Below are 13,423 nucleotides of genomic sequence, written 5' to 3'. Positions count from 1 at the left end.
CCTCGATTACACAGGGACCGTGACAAAGCCATCTGAGGCCTGGGCTTCATTCCCTCTAACCTGAGTGTCCTCAGAATAAAGAACACTTGCAAACTCACCTGACAAAACAACAAAACAGTTAACACAAACAAAATCAAATCTTAATAACAAAAATGCTATTCTCAAAGTTAAAAATCAGCTAACAGAAAAAAAGAAGCACTCCATCCCAAGGCTTCATCTCTCCTGGTTAACTGCCCTTTTCCTACCACACTGACACCTTCACTTTTCAAAACAAATAGTTCACTGGAAACAAGAATGTGGAGCACTGGTTCTAGTGCCAGCTGCTCTATTTTTTTTTTTTCAATCACAAAGTCAGATATACAGAGAGGAGGAGAGAGAGACAGAGAGGAAGATCTTCCATCCGATGATCCACCCCCCCCAAGTGACCGCAACAGCTGGAGCTGTGTCAATCCGAAGCCAGGAAGCCAGGAGCTTCTTCCAGGTCTCCCACGTGAGTGCAGGGTCCCAATGCTTTGGGCCGTCCTCAACTACTTTTCCAGGCCACAAGCAGGGAGCTGGATGGAAAGTAGAGCTGCCGGGATGAGAGCTGGCACCCACATGGGATCCTGGTGTGTTCAAGGTGAGGACTTCAGCCGCTAGGCCATGGCACCGGGCCCAGCTGCTCTGCTTCTAATCCAGCTTCCTGCTTATGGCCTGGGAAATCAGTGAAGGATGGCCCAAGTAGTTGGGCCTCCTACACCTGCATGGCAGACCTGGAGGAAGTTCCTGACTCCTGGCTCTGGCACAGCCCAGACCTGGCTGTTGTGGCCATATTTGGAGTAAACCAGTGCATGGAAGAGGGTCCTCTCTCTCCCTCCTTCCTTCTTTTTAACACTGCCTTTCAAACAAATAAATAAAAAATAAATAAAATAAAGTGGTATGTGATTGGAGTAGAACGTGCATTTGTGTTACACAAGCTAGACGGACACTCTGAGCCAGTATATGATATGTTGAAGTAAATCTGCATTGGCAGAAACCACCTGTCCCTAAGTCATGGTGACAGCCATTGTTGTTTTTTCTTTAAGATTTTTTTTTTTTATTGGAAAGTCAGATATACAGAGAGGAGGAGAGACAGAGAGGAAGATTTCCATCTGATGATTCACTCCCCAAGTGACCGGAACGGCCAGTGCTGCGCCGATCCAAGGCCAAGAGCCAGGAGCTTCTTCCAGTTCTCCCACGTGGGTACAGGAACGCAAGGCTTTAGGCTGTCTCAACTGCTTTCCCAGGCCACAAGCGGGGAGCTGGATGGGAAGCGGGGCCGCTGGGGTTAGAACTGGCACCCATATGGGATCCCGGCATGTTCAAGGCCAGAATTTTAGCTGTTAGGCCCTATGACAGCCACTGTAAAAGGCCGTGTTTCATATTTCCTTCCCTGGTTCTACTCCTGGCATGGCAGCTTCCCTGACTGTTTCCAGGGACTCTCCAAACAAAACTGCCACGGGGTCCCTGGGATGGAACAGTAGCTATGCTTCTCTAGGATTACAAAGTTGCATACAAGAAGAGCAAGGATTACAACGGTATTCTCTCCCACTGAATTTAACTCCCTGAGTTTTATCTTTCAAATGCCATGATATCCTACAGCCATCGCTGACCTATGAAGTGCACACAAGGGAATGCAAGTTTTTACACACACAACACCCATCCACACACACCGGAGGAAGAACCTAGGGTGCTAGGCGCCCAGGACAAACTCCCTTCCCACCCCCGTTCCTGCTCCCAGCTGGCACTGCGCCATCTGAGGTCATTCACTTGTCTGCACTTTGCATTTCAGTCTCTGCCAGGATGACTTTGGGGATACGGCCCTCACCCTAGCTGCCTCCTGGGCTTTCCGGGAGCCTCCCTCCAAACTTGTCCCTGGGCTGAAACAGCAACTACCCCCCTTACCAACTCCTAGGCCTCCTAGGCCTCGATTCCACCTGTCCTCTGCTTGCGAGCTGGGCTGCCTGTCTGCCTCGACACTCTCGGGACTCCCACCACAAACAAGGTGTCTGAAGGCGAGCGGCAGCCACACCCCCGCCCGCAGAGAACCTACAATCCCACGGTCTGCTGCATACACATCACAGAGGCCAGGACCCCCCAGAACGATTTCTGTCTCAAACGTGGGCAGGGGAGGGTCAGATCTTCTGAAGTGTCCACCAGCCCTGAGATATGAGGGACCGCTTGCCTGCTCTCTAGCGGGAAGGCCCACAGTTGCTGGTGAAGCCGGCGTGTCCTCAGTTCCCCCCAGGATGCTCTCCCTAGGTGAGAGGACCGGGATCTCTGATTCAGGGAGATTCCTTTTCCTCCAAAGGACGTGGCCGCGTGGGAGGCGGGAGTGATGGATCCCCAATACTAAGTATCCACAGGGCTGCCTAAGGCTTAGCCCACAGACTGCACGGGTTAGGGATGCTACGCGTCGTTCCCCGTCAGCATCTCGTTGCAACCCGTCTTACCTGCAGCGGGTAGAAGAGGAGGAGAAGGAGGAGGCGCCGCCCCGGCTGCCCGCGCTGCGGCCCGCCCCGCCAGCTCAGCGCCCGCGCCGCAGGCCCCGCCGCCGGGCCCGCTGCCAGGCCGCCTGCGTCCTCCGCCCTCCGGACTGAGCACACCCTCCCGGGAGCTCCGCCACTGCCGCAGAGTCTCACAAGGTCCGGCTCAGCCCGCCCGCCTTTCCGAGCGCGAATGCGTCAGGCGGGGCAGGCGCCACGGGGCAGCCCCACCGCCGCCGGGGTCCTCGCTGAGGAAGGTCCGTCGCCATGGAGACGCGGCTCGCGCCGGCAGCCGTTAAGCTCCCCTGGAGGTGCGGTGGATTTGAGTGTGTGTGACCGAGGCCGGGACTCTCGGCACCCCCAGCAGCCCTGACGGCGAAGCCTCCGCGGGCTCGCGATGCCTTGACCCGCTCGCCGCCCCAGGCCTGCCGGCCGCTGCGCCGGAGCACAGCCAACTTGGAGAGCACACGTCGCCGAGCGATGGCGCGGGGCGGGGCCACGGGCAGCCAGGGCCTGGCGGAGACATCCGCTTCCGGGGCCGCGACCATCGCACTGCCAGGCTCGGAAGGCGCCCCGGAGTATTTGCGGTGTCCTTCTCCGGTGCTTCAGTGTTGCCTTCCCGCACCCTGCTGCTCGCCTTCCGGAGTAGCCATGCTGGAACAACTGAGCTCGTTGCCCACACAGATGGTGAGAGCGTGGCCTCCTGTCCGAGCTCCGCCTCGGGGGTGCTGCGCGGCTGCTGGCCCCGATGGCTACCGTCCACCCTGTACTCCCCGACCTGTGCCTCCCGGGTTCCCCGTTTCCCCGCGCGAACTCCTCTTAGGCTGCTTCGATTCTGCCCCTCCCCGCCCCACCTCCGGAAACCCCAGAATTTGATTCCTGGCCAGGCCTTCTGGGGGAACCCCTGGTAGTGGGGCTACCTTGCATCCAAGCCGTGGGGTGAGAGCAGAAATAGGGACCAACTCCGTGTTTGCTGTCCTCCATCCTCTAGGATTACAAGGGCCAGAAGCTGGCTGAACAGCTGTTTCAGGGAATTATTCTTTTTTCTGCAGTGAGTACTGATTTTGTATTTTTTGACCCTGAGTTTGTGTGCATTTATTAAATCATTCCCGTCTCCCCCGCCTTAACTGTGTTTTCATGTGCTTTTTTGGCTCTAGATAGTTGGATTTATCTACGGGTACGTGGCTGAACAGTTCGGGTGGACTGTGTACATAGTTATGGCTGGATTTGCCTTTTCGTGTTTGGTAAGAAATGTGTGGCTTTCTGAGTTGGGGCGGTTTGGTTGGAAGTAGCAGTGCTAGGAGCCAGTCACGGGCAGCTTCTCAGAAAATTAGATACCAAGAGTGTCAGATGGCATGAAGCACAGAAAGGGGCCGTGGCTAGCAGGGATTCCTCCGGGTGCTCACGTCTTGCCTGGGAAGTAACAGAGCTTTTGCGGGAGTGGAAAACATTTATATGAACATATCTATAAAGCATTTCTTAGCACAGAACCAGGTTTATACCTACCGGTCTTTTAAACTCTTCCTGGCTAGCTCTGATGGCATCATGATCCGTTTTCTCTCTTCTGGCCTAGCTGACACTCCCCCCATGGCCAATCTACCGCCGACATCCGCTCAAATGGTTACCTGTTCAAGACGCCTGCACAGAAGACAAGAAACCAGGAGACAGGAAAATTAAGAGGCATGCTAAAAACAACTGACTGGGGTTTCTCATGATTCGGCACCTGCTTCTGTTCCCCGAGATGAGCTACACTGCTTTCATAACCAAAACCACCTATGCTCTTACAGCACCACGGCCAGACCTCATTCTGTTTACATTTCATTTTAATCCACTTGAGGTTTCATTTATAAATATTTTAAACCCTCTTCATAATCTTGCTGTGAAATGGAAAATCAAAAATGCAAGTATGGAAAGTTTCAGGTGTACATAAATAATAAATGCCTCATGATAGTCCAGTTTGTCAGTTTTATAATTTATTATTAACTCATTAAGTCACTTGAATGTTTCCAATTAAAACTCGTAATGCAGGTCTGTGTCTCGCAGGCCTGCTGTTGACTGTGCTTGCAAACAGGACTCAGTGAAAGCAAAGTTAGAAGCATGGTAGGCCTCGCCACTGCCTGCTGCACCAGCATCCCATATGGGTGCTGGTTCAAGTCCTAACTGCTCCATTTCAGCCCCAGCTCCCTGCTAATGCTCCTGAGAAAACTAGAAGATGGCCCAGCTTCCTGGTCCCCTACTCCCCACGCGGGAGACCTGCAGGAAGCTCCTGGCTTCAGCAAGCCCCAGCCACAGACATTAGGACCATTTGTGGAGTGAAGATAGATTTGGATGTTTGATATCTGACTCTGCTCCTCAAACTCTACTTTTCAAATCTTAAAAAAAACAAAAATCATGGTTCTATAGCTGTAAGTTGCTAGAATATTCTTAATAGCACCTATAAAAAATTTACTGCTGTGGATTTGTAATGTTTTAGCTGAAATACGGATTTTGAAAAGGTAAGAACAAGCATTTCAAAGAAAATAAGAAATGTTAGAAGTTAGAAGCTCCCACAGAGGGTTACAAACTGGCTTACCTCTTGTTCTGAAAACGACATCCAGAGGCTGAAACCAGGAGCAAGGCTGCTTTAAGCCATGAGAACGAAAAAGGTATTTGACGGCCAGAAGCATCAGATGGTACAAAGAGCACAGCCAGGACAAGAGAACTGTCTATACAGCTGCTCTTAGGTGCACAGGAGCTGAGCAGAGGTGTAGGTGGCATGCCACAGCAGGCTGTTACCCTGTGATGCTGCTATCCCTTGTGAGCAGCAGTTGGGAGTCCTGGCTGCTCCCATTTCCAAACCAGCTTCCTGCTCATATTCCCCAGGAAAAGGCATTTTGCCTTTCAAATAAAATCTTTAGAAAAATAAACTGTTAGAACTACTACTGCTCAGCACTCTTCCTTTCAGAACCTGGCAGATCAAATCCACAAGCAACAGACAGAAAGGTTTTGCATCTGTTCCCTGAGTCTGGAACATCACCCTCACACCCCCAGGACTTGCTCCCTCCATTCAGGTGTCTACCCAGATAGACTGCGAAGTGGTGCTCCCTCTGACCCTTTCAGAAGAAGGCGGCATGCCGCACCATTCTGCATCTGCTTCACCTGCTCTATTTATCACGGCAGTTAGTACATCTAACGCTGTTCAGTCACTTCTCGCCACAGCCTCAGTTCCCTGAAAAGAGGAACCTTGTTTTTGCTCCCTGCTGGTGACCAAGTGCCTAGCAGAGACCTTGACATGTTATAGCTGCTCAACTCTTACTTAATGAACAATATAAAATCAAGCCATCCAACACGGTGCTGTAGTCCAATGTGTACAAGGAAGTTCTTCAGTCAGACTACGATTCAAGGGCTAGTCATCTGACTAGTGGCTACCATACTGAAGAGTGCAAATGGCATTTCTTTCTTAAAATGCTGCTGATTGGATCTTACAAAGGAATTTGAATAATGTGAGAAGCGATTTTTATACACAGTTTTATTTAATGCTCACAATGCCATTATAATTGTAAATAAGCAACAGGGGAAGAGAATTCCTGAAGAGAGGCTACACACCAATGACCCACAGTGCAGCTGAAGCAAGGTGCTTCCTGAGCCTGTGAAGAGTCAGAAGCATTTCTGAAGACACCAGAATTACTGGAAGACAGTCAAAGATAGAGTGAAATATGACCAAAGGTGGATTTATAAGAAAATATGAAGTAGTTTTAAATTAATAAGATTTTAAAAGGATTAAGCATTCAAGGAAGAAGAACCACAAAATAACCAAAGACTTGGCTGGAAACTTAAGTATTTTTATTTTACACATTAAGTCTAAGAAACTATGGGGAGGTTTTTTTGTGCGTGTGTGAAAATACCATGTACTACTTCATAACAATTCATTAGAAAACTTAGGTAAAGGACCTAGCATGATAGCTCAATTGGCTAGTCCTCCACTTACCAGTGCCAGCATCCTTTGTGGGTACCAGTTCATATCCTGGCTGCTTCACTTTCCATCCAGTTCACAGTCAAGGATGGCCCAAAGCCTTGGGACCCTGCACCCACATGGGAGACCCAGAAGAAGCTCCTGGCTCCTGGCTCCTGGCTTTGGATCAGCTCAGTTCTGGCCATTGCAGCCATATGGGGAGTGAGCCAGCAGATGGAAGATCTTTTTCTCTTTTCTTTCCTCTGTAAATCTGCCTTTCCAACAAAAACGAAACTTTAAAAAACAAAAGCAGGGCCCGGCGGCGTGGCCTAGCGGCTAAAGTCCTCGCCTTGGGAGCCCCGGGGTCCCATATGGGCGCCGGTTCTAATCCCGGCAGCTCCACTTCCCATCCAGCTCTCTGCTTGTGGCCTGGGAAAGCAGTCGAGGACGGCCCAAAGCTTTGGGACCCTGCACCCGTGGGAGACCCGGAAGAGGTTCCTGGTTCCCGGCACTGGATTGGCGCGCACCGGCCCGTTGCGGCTCACTTGGGGAGTGAAACATCAGATGGAAGATCTTCCTCTCTGTGTCTCCTCCTCTCTGTATATCCGGCTTTCCAATAATAATAAAATCTTAAAAAAAAAAAGCAAAAAACCAGGGGCTGGGGCTATTAGTACTAGAAGGGCAGGTAGGACACACTTTACTTAACCACTATATCCCCAGTTCCTGGCTTATAACTTGACACACAGGAACAACCAAGCTTTAAAGAAACTGAAAGGAAGGCCCAGTGTGTTAGCTTAGTGGCTAGGGCCCTGGCCTTGCATGCACCAGGATCCCAGATGGGCGTCAGCTCATGTCCAGAATGCCCGACTTCTCTTCCAGCTCCCTGCTGGTGGCCTGAGAAAGCAGTTGAGGATGGTCCAAAGCCTTGGGACCCTGCACCTGCATGGGGACCCAGAAGAAGCTCCTGGCTGCTGGCTGCGGATTGGCCAGCTCTAGCGGTTGTGGTTACTTGGGGAGTGAACAGGCAGATGGAAGATCTTTCCCTGTCTCTCCTCTGTAAATCTGACTTTACAATACAAGTAAATTTTTTATAAAAATTTATTAGGACTTCTGTTTTATTTTGTAAAAAATTTATTTCACAGAGTAATATTCCCTCGTAAACAAATATATGCTATAAATCATACATTTAAAACAAAGTTATGAGGCACAACAAACTTCAGGAAGACAAATGTTAAATATGTCCAATGTAACTAAAAAAATGTGGGCTTGACTTATAAATAGCTTAACTGGAAAAGCAGTTCACTTTTAAGAAGTATAGTCACTGGAGGAAAACTCTGGTAAAACACATATGCAGACACATTGATTTACAAAGCCAAATTAAATTCTTGTAAACCCTAAATAAGGTTAATATTAAGTGAAAATAAAACATATAAAGTCCATTAGTGTGTAAAAAAAGGAAGTCAGTTGCTCAAGTACTACAAAGACCGGCACGTTCTTTAAACCTAGCCCTAGAATAGTTGACTGGCTTTCTATGCTAGTCCCTAAGGGCTACAATAGCAAATGTTTTTGCTGAACAAACATGTCATTGGCTTCTCTTACTGCCTAGACCTCTTAGTACAATACAAAACTTCCAATCCAGTATTTTATGGCCTCATTTTTAACTATTACCTTAAAAAATAAACTTCTAAATATAAAGTTGGTGATTTAAGGCTCAGTAAGTATAGCCACATACAACATTTTCATCATAAAGACAGTATCAAAACCAAAATGTTTTTCTTTATGAGCTTGCTCGATGTTACTTTGTTCTGTCCAATATATTTTCAGTAAGAAAAGGATAATGAATGGATTCCAAACAATTGTTGTGTTTTGCTTTTAAGCGAAAAACCCTGGAAAATGGGTCTTTAGTTCTGGCAGCAGATAAAAACATTCTCAAAAACTCACATTTTCCTCAAAAAATTTTAACTGGCGAGCTTTCATACCGTATGCAATATACTTTTCACCCATGTGCTCTCGCAGCCGTACCTATTTGGGAGACAAAAAATCATTATGTTTTAGAAAATATATGTCTGTAATCTTAAGGGCTTTTCTAAACATGGAAGCCACAGGGGAGAATACTGTTACAGTTAAAAAAAAAAAAAAAAGGAAAACAGCCTCAATTTTAAAATCTTAAGAAATTAAAGAGAAACTAAGAAAAGTATGTGTAATAATCATACCAAAATATTCATAGCATTAATATACAGTTATTAATAAAACAATTGATAAAATTCAGCAATTTGTGTGTAAGTGCAAGTCCCACACATTTTACAAAATAGTCATTCAAATGACCAGTTAACACAGAATTCAATCTACTGCGTCACTTGATGTAGCTCTGTTCAAAGAAATGCTTGACATTAAATGACAGCATGTTAAGTAGATAACATCCATGCACCTCCTGATATATGAAGGCACATCGTGGTATTCCTGCCAAAACTACAATAACCTAAGTCTAAGGGTAAAACATTAGAAGTATGTTAAACCAAAGGGGCTTTAATAACATACATGGCCTTTACCATTTAAAAAATGTCAACACCATGAAAATCCCAAAGACCTGTTAAAACAGATGTCTAGACTAAACACAAAATATAAGCCTGATCGTGCCATGTCCAGTATGGCAAAGAGAGAGCCCTGCCAAGCCCACAATAATTTCAAGGTTACAATCCTAACTTCATTTACCAATAACTAAAAAAAGATCTTTGGTAAAATGCTGTGGTCACTTTGGAAAACAGTTCAGAAATCCCTTAAGTCTTTAGCTATAAAGTTACCATATAACCCAGCAATTGCAGTCCTAGGTATTCACTTGAGAGAACTGAAGCCACATAGACGCTTGCAGACAAGTGTTCACTGCAGCATTATTCACAACAGCCAGAAAGTAGAAACCACCACCTCATTAGCTGATGAATACACAAAAAGTCCTCAATGGGATTTTGCCATCTAAAGGAATGCTTCAACACAAATGGATCTTAAGAACATTATACTAAGAGAAAGATGCAAAACACGAAAGACCTTTTATCTAATTTTAGTATATGTGCTAAAGCAAGCACAAGGCCTTTTATCCAAATCGTATGTCCCCATTTATATGAACTGTCCAGAATGGGCAAATCTACAAAGGCAGAAATATTAAAGGCTGCTCGTAGGTAAGAGAGGGAGGGAATAATTGGGAATGACTGTTAATGGGGTACACTGGGCTTCATTTGGAGGTAGGAAAATGTTCATATGTTGATTACAGTGATGCTTATACAACTCTGTGAACATATTTTTAAAAATCACTGAAATTTACATGTTAAAGGAGCAAACTGTATGGTACATATGCAAACTGCATTTTCAAAGTTTATTGAAAAGATTCTATAACACAACTACTACACAGTCGCAAGGACGCTCACCTCTCTCTTCAAGTCATCCTCTTCTTCCAACAGGTCATACACCTGTTCTAGAAGCTGAACTCCTAGGCCCTGGATGACATCAGCTCTCAAGACTTCAACTATTCTCCTGATCTTTTCAGAACCCGACATGACAGCTAGGAAGCAATAACAAAGACAGGACAAAATAAATACTTTCCCTTCCATAGCAAAAACAACATAAAGCTTAAAAAAAAAAAAAAAAAACTCTGCTAAGATTCTTTTCACTTTAACAACAGTTTAATGATTTCTTGTTTATTTTTTTTAAAGATTTATTATTATTGGAAAGCCGGATATACAGAGAGGAGGAGAGACAGAGAGGAGGAGAAACAGAGAGGAAGATCTTCCGTCCGATGGTTCACTCCCCAAGTGAGCTGCAACGGCCGATCCGATGCCGGGAACCAGGAACCTCTTCCGGGTCCCAATGCATTGGGCCGTCCTTGACTGCTTTCCCAGGCCACAAGCAGGGAGCTGGATGGGAAGTGGAACTGCCGGGATTAGAACCGGCGCCCATATGGGATCCCAGGGCTTTCAAGACGAGGACTTTAGCCGCTAGGCCACAGCGCCAGGCCCTCTTGTTTATTTTTAATAAAAAAATTTACTTATGTGCTTAAGCTCATCATTTCCTTAGCCTAAAAACTACCTTAATAGCTTTTGGAAACAACTGTCTAACTTGTAGAAAATCCACATGAACAATCCCAAATATTTATTTTGAAAAATCAATTTTCTTGATACTTTTCAGGAATACATCTGCTGTTTTACCTCCTTTTACGGAGTTATCAAAATGAAACCAAAGGGGAAGAAAAAAAATTTTGGTGTAACGTATTTCTCTGAGAAACACCTTTTCCAGTTTCCAGAAAGGATAAACTGATCACCTGGAGGCAGCTCTTTAAAATGGAGCTGCCCTGCCTCTTCCGGAACTTTCCCATGAAGTATCAGTGTGTCCCGATACTTGCGGTGAAGTCTGAATTCTGACACTGGATGTGGTTCTGTCAGATCTTCACAGCTGTCTTTAGAATCCAACGTCAGAGTCTGAGTCATCAGTTGTACCAAGTCACTCATTTCATTGGTATGACCTTTCCTGGAAAAGAAAAAAAAAAAAAAGCAAAATGAGCTTTGGGGACTTTTACTTCCAAATGCTGACATAAACATCCCACAAGAAACAGATATAAACTCTGGGTAAAAATGTACAAATCAACTCTGCAGAGGCAATGGAAAATAAAATCTGTGGGCAATTCTAAAGGAAGCAAGCGGATTTTAATCGAGGGGCAGGCCACAAGCAGCTCAAAGTACAGAATCCAAGGACATAATTCAGGACAACCAATGTCACTACAAACAGAAAGAGGAATCTTGGAAAAGAAAGGCCCAAAAGACTCGGATTCTGTGTACAATGAAAGATTTACTTTACTTATTTGAAAGAGAGTCATAGAGAAAGAGATGTTCCATCTGCTAGCTTACTAATCAACTGATTGCAACATCTGAAGCTGTGTCAGGCAGAAGCCAGGGGCCTGGAACTCCATCCTAGCGTTCCACGTGGGTAACCTAAGCCCAGATACTCAGGCCATCTTCCACTGCTTTCCCAGGCACATTAGCCAGGAGCTGGATCAGAATGTAGCAGCCAGGTACACCACAACACTAGCCCCAGGTGTACAAACTGAACTACACTCAATCATAATGCTCAAGAACATTTAAAGGCATTCAAACATATCAGCTCCAAATCAGGTAAGACCCGCAGTGCCTGGCATTCAGGGCAGGTATTTTGGCAAAGTAGTTAGAATACAGCATGGGCCACTGGCATCCAATCTCAGAGTACCTGGGTTCAAGTCCTAGCTCTGCTTTCAATTCCAGCTTCCTGCTCATATGCACTCTAGGAGGGAGTAGGCAATGGCTCAAATAGTTAAGTCCTTGCCACCTACATGGGAGAACCTGGATTGGGTCTCACCCAGCTCCATCTTGGTCTTGTCCCAGCTGTCGTGGACATCTGGGGCCTGAATCAGCAGATGAGGGGTGAGTGGGTGGGTAAATGTGTGTGTGTGTGTGTGTGTGTGTGTGTATGCACGCACGCATGCTGCCTTTCACAGCACTGTGTCACAGCAGGTTAGGTTGTAGCCAGTGACACTGGCATACCATAATGGAGTACCAATTCAAGTCCCAGCTGCTCTATTTCTGACCCAGATCCCTGCTAATGCACCTGGGAAAGCAGCAGATGGTGGCCCAAGTACTTGGATCCCTGCCACTCATATGGGAGAGATCTAGACAGAGTTCCAGGATCCTGGCACTGGACTGGCCCAGACCCTGCCACTTTGGACATTTAGGGAATGAACCAGCAGATGGAAGATCTCTCTCTCCCTCCTTCTGTCACTTTGCCTTTTAAATAACTAAAATAAATCTTTTTCAAAAAGAAATCTTAGAGCCCATTGTAATGGCTCAGTGGCTAAATTCTGCCTTGCACACCAGGATCCCATATGGGCACCAGTTCATGTTCCCTGCTTGTACCCTGGGAGGGCAGCAGAGGATTGCCCAAAGACTTGGGACCTTGCACCCATGTGGGAAACTAGGAAGAAGTTCTTGGCTCCTGGCTTCAGATTGGCTCAGCTCCAGCTGTGGCAGCCATTTGGGGAGTGAACCAGAAAATAGATCTTTCTCTCCCTATCTCCTTCTCTCTATAAATCTGCCTTTCCAATAAAAATAAATCTCATAAAATTGTGAAAAGAAAAAATTAGTAATGGAAATGAACCCAGAAGTGGAATTAATATAATTACTATATCAGGCCATAAAAGTGTATATATACATTTATTTCATATGTTCAAGGTAAATAAAAAGATGGACATGTCAAAGAGCAGTGTGGAAGATATAAAAAAGATCCATACCAAACTTCCAAAAGTGACAAATGGGAATGTGTTAAATACACAGGATAGGAGTAACAAATGAGACAATTCAGCAGAAAAGACTGGAGAATTTTTCAGCAATTAGAGGAACAGATCTATGAAAACCAAATGAAACAAAAAGTAAAATAAGGAAGATTTATATTGGGCACCTGCAGCCCAATATAAATCTAAGTGGAACCACTACGACGGCAGGAGGTCCAAAAAAATGCATGAAGTAATAATGGTCAAGACATTCTAGAAGAATTCTGAATAAAAGCAAATGTGTTCATGGAAGAGGTATCAGCTCCAGCATGCATCATAAACCATTTCCATTTGTAATGTTATCAGTGAGGGTTCTGCAGCTCTAAATACTCTATAAATGTGCATTTAGGACCCATTAGAACAAACAGTTCATGGAGAAAGACAGTAAAGCAAGAACTTACTGTTCCTTGGAATCCCCGTCTGATTTATCAGTTGAACTTGTAGAACTCAATTCATCCTCAGACAGACAATGGACCGATTTCCTTTCCTATTTGTTAGAAAAGAAACAAAATACCGTGCGACATGCGACCAGAATGATGTAAGAAAAACACTCTCAAATGTGATGACTAAACACAAGTGATGTTAGGTATAACTTAACAGGAGAAACTAAAGGATATAAAAATTGAGTTTTTTTTTTAAAGATTT

General features: G+C 45.7%; 2 protein-coding genes across 6 annotated transcripts in view; one reads left to right on the top strand and one right to left on the bottom strand.

Moving 5' to 3' along the window:
* Window positions 1-2,820: 2,820 nt before the first annotated feature.
* On the top strand, window positions 2,821-4,459 carry SPCS1 (signal peptidase complex subunit 1). The gene is made up of 4 exons (XM_004581783.3): window positions 2,821-3,191; window positions 3,496-3,555; window positions 3,662-3,748; window positions 4,078-4,459. Exons 1-4 carry the CDS (start codon window positions 2,985-2,987, stop codon window positions 4,201-4,203), a joined length of 480 nt encoding a protein of 159 aa, XP_004581840.1. The 5' UTR covers window positions 2,821-2,984; the 3' UTR covers window positions 4,204-4,459.
* Window positions 4,460-7,600: 3,141 nt separating this feature from the next.
* NEK4 (NIMA related kinase 4) overlaps window positions 7,601-13,423 on the bottom strand; it is a 29,979-nt gene continuing 24,156 nt past the window's right edge. Inside the window, exons 11-14 of one of the 5 annotated variants that reach the window (XM_058679005.1) lie at window positions 13,180-13,265; window positions 10,745-10,950; window positions 9,855-9,988; window positions 7,601-8,457 (exon numbers count right to left, since the gene is read on the bottom strand). In XM_058679005.1, coding sequence (XP_058534988.1) covers window positions 8,365-8,457; window positions 9,855-9,988; window positions 10,745-10,950; window positions 13,180-13,265 — 519 coding nt within the window. In that variant the 3' untranslated portion in view covers window positions 7,601-8,364. Of the gene's footprint in view, window positions 8,458-9,854; window positions 9,989-10,744; window positions 10,951-11,766; window positions 11,858-13,179; window positions 13,266-13,423 lie in introns of those variants that run through there. The other 4 variants (XM_058679007.1, XM_058679003.1, XM_058679004.1 and 1 more) reach the window with 4 other exon arrangements.

The sequence above is a fragment of the Ochotona princeps genome, chromosome 21 (assembly GCF_030435755.1).
Source record: "Ochotona princeps isolate mOchPri1 chromosome 21, mOchPri1.hap1, whole genome shotgun sequence".
Classification (NCBI taxonomy): Eukaryota; Metazoa; Chordata; class Mammalia; order Lagomorpha; family Ochotonidae; genus Ochotona; species Ochotona princeps.
The sequence above is the reverse complement of the archived record's forward strand: the minus strand, read 5'-3'. Positions and strand labels throughout refer to the sequence as shown.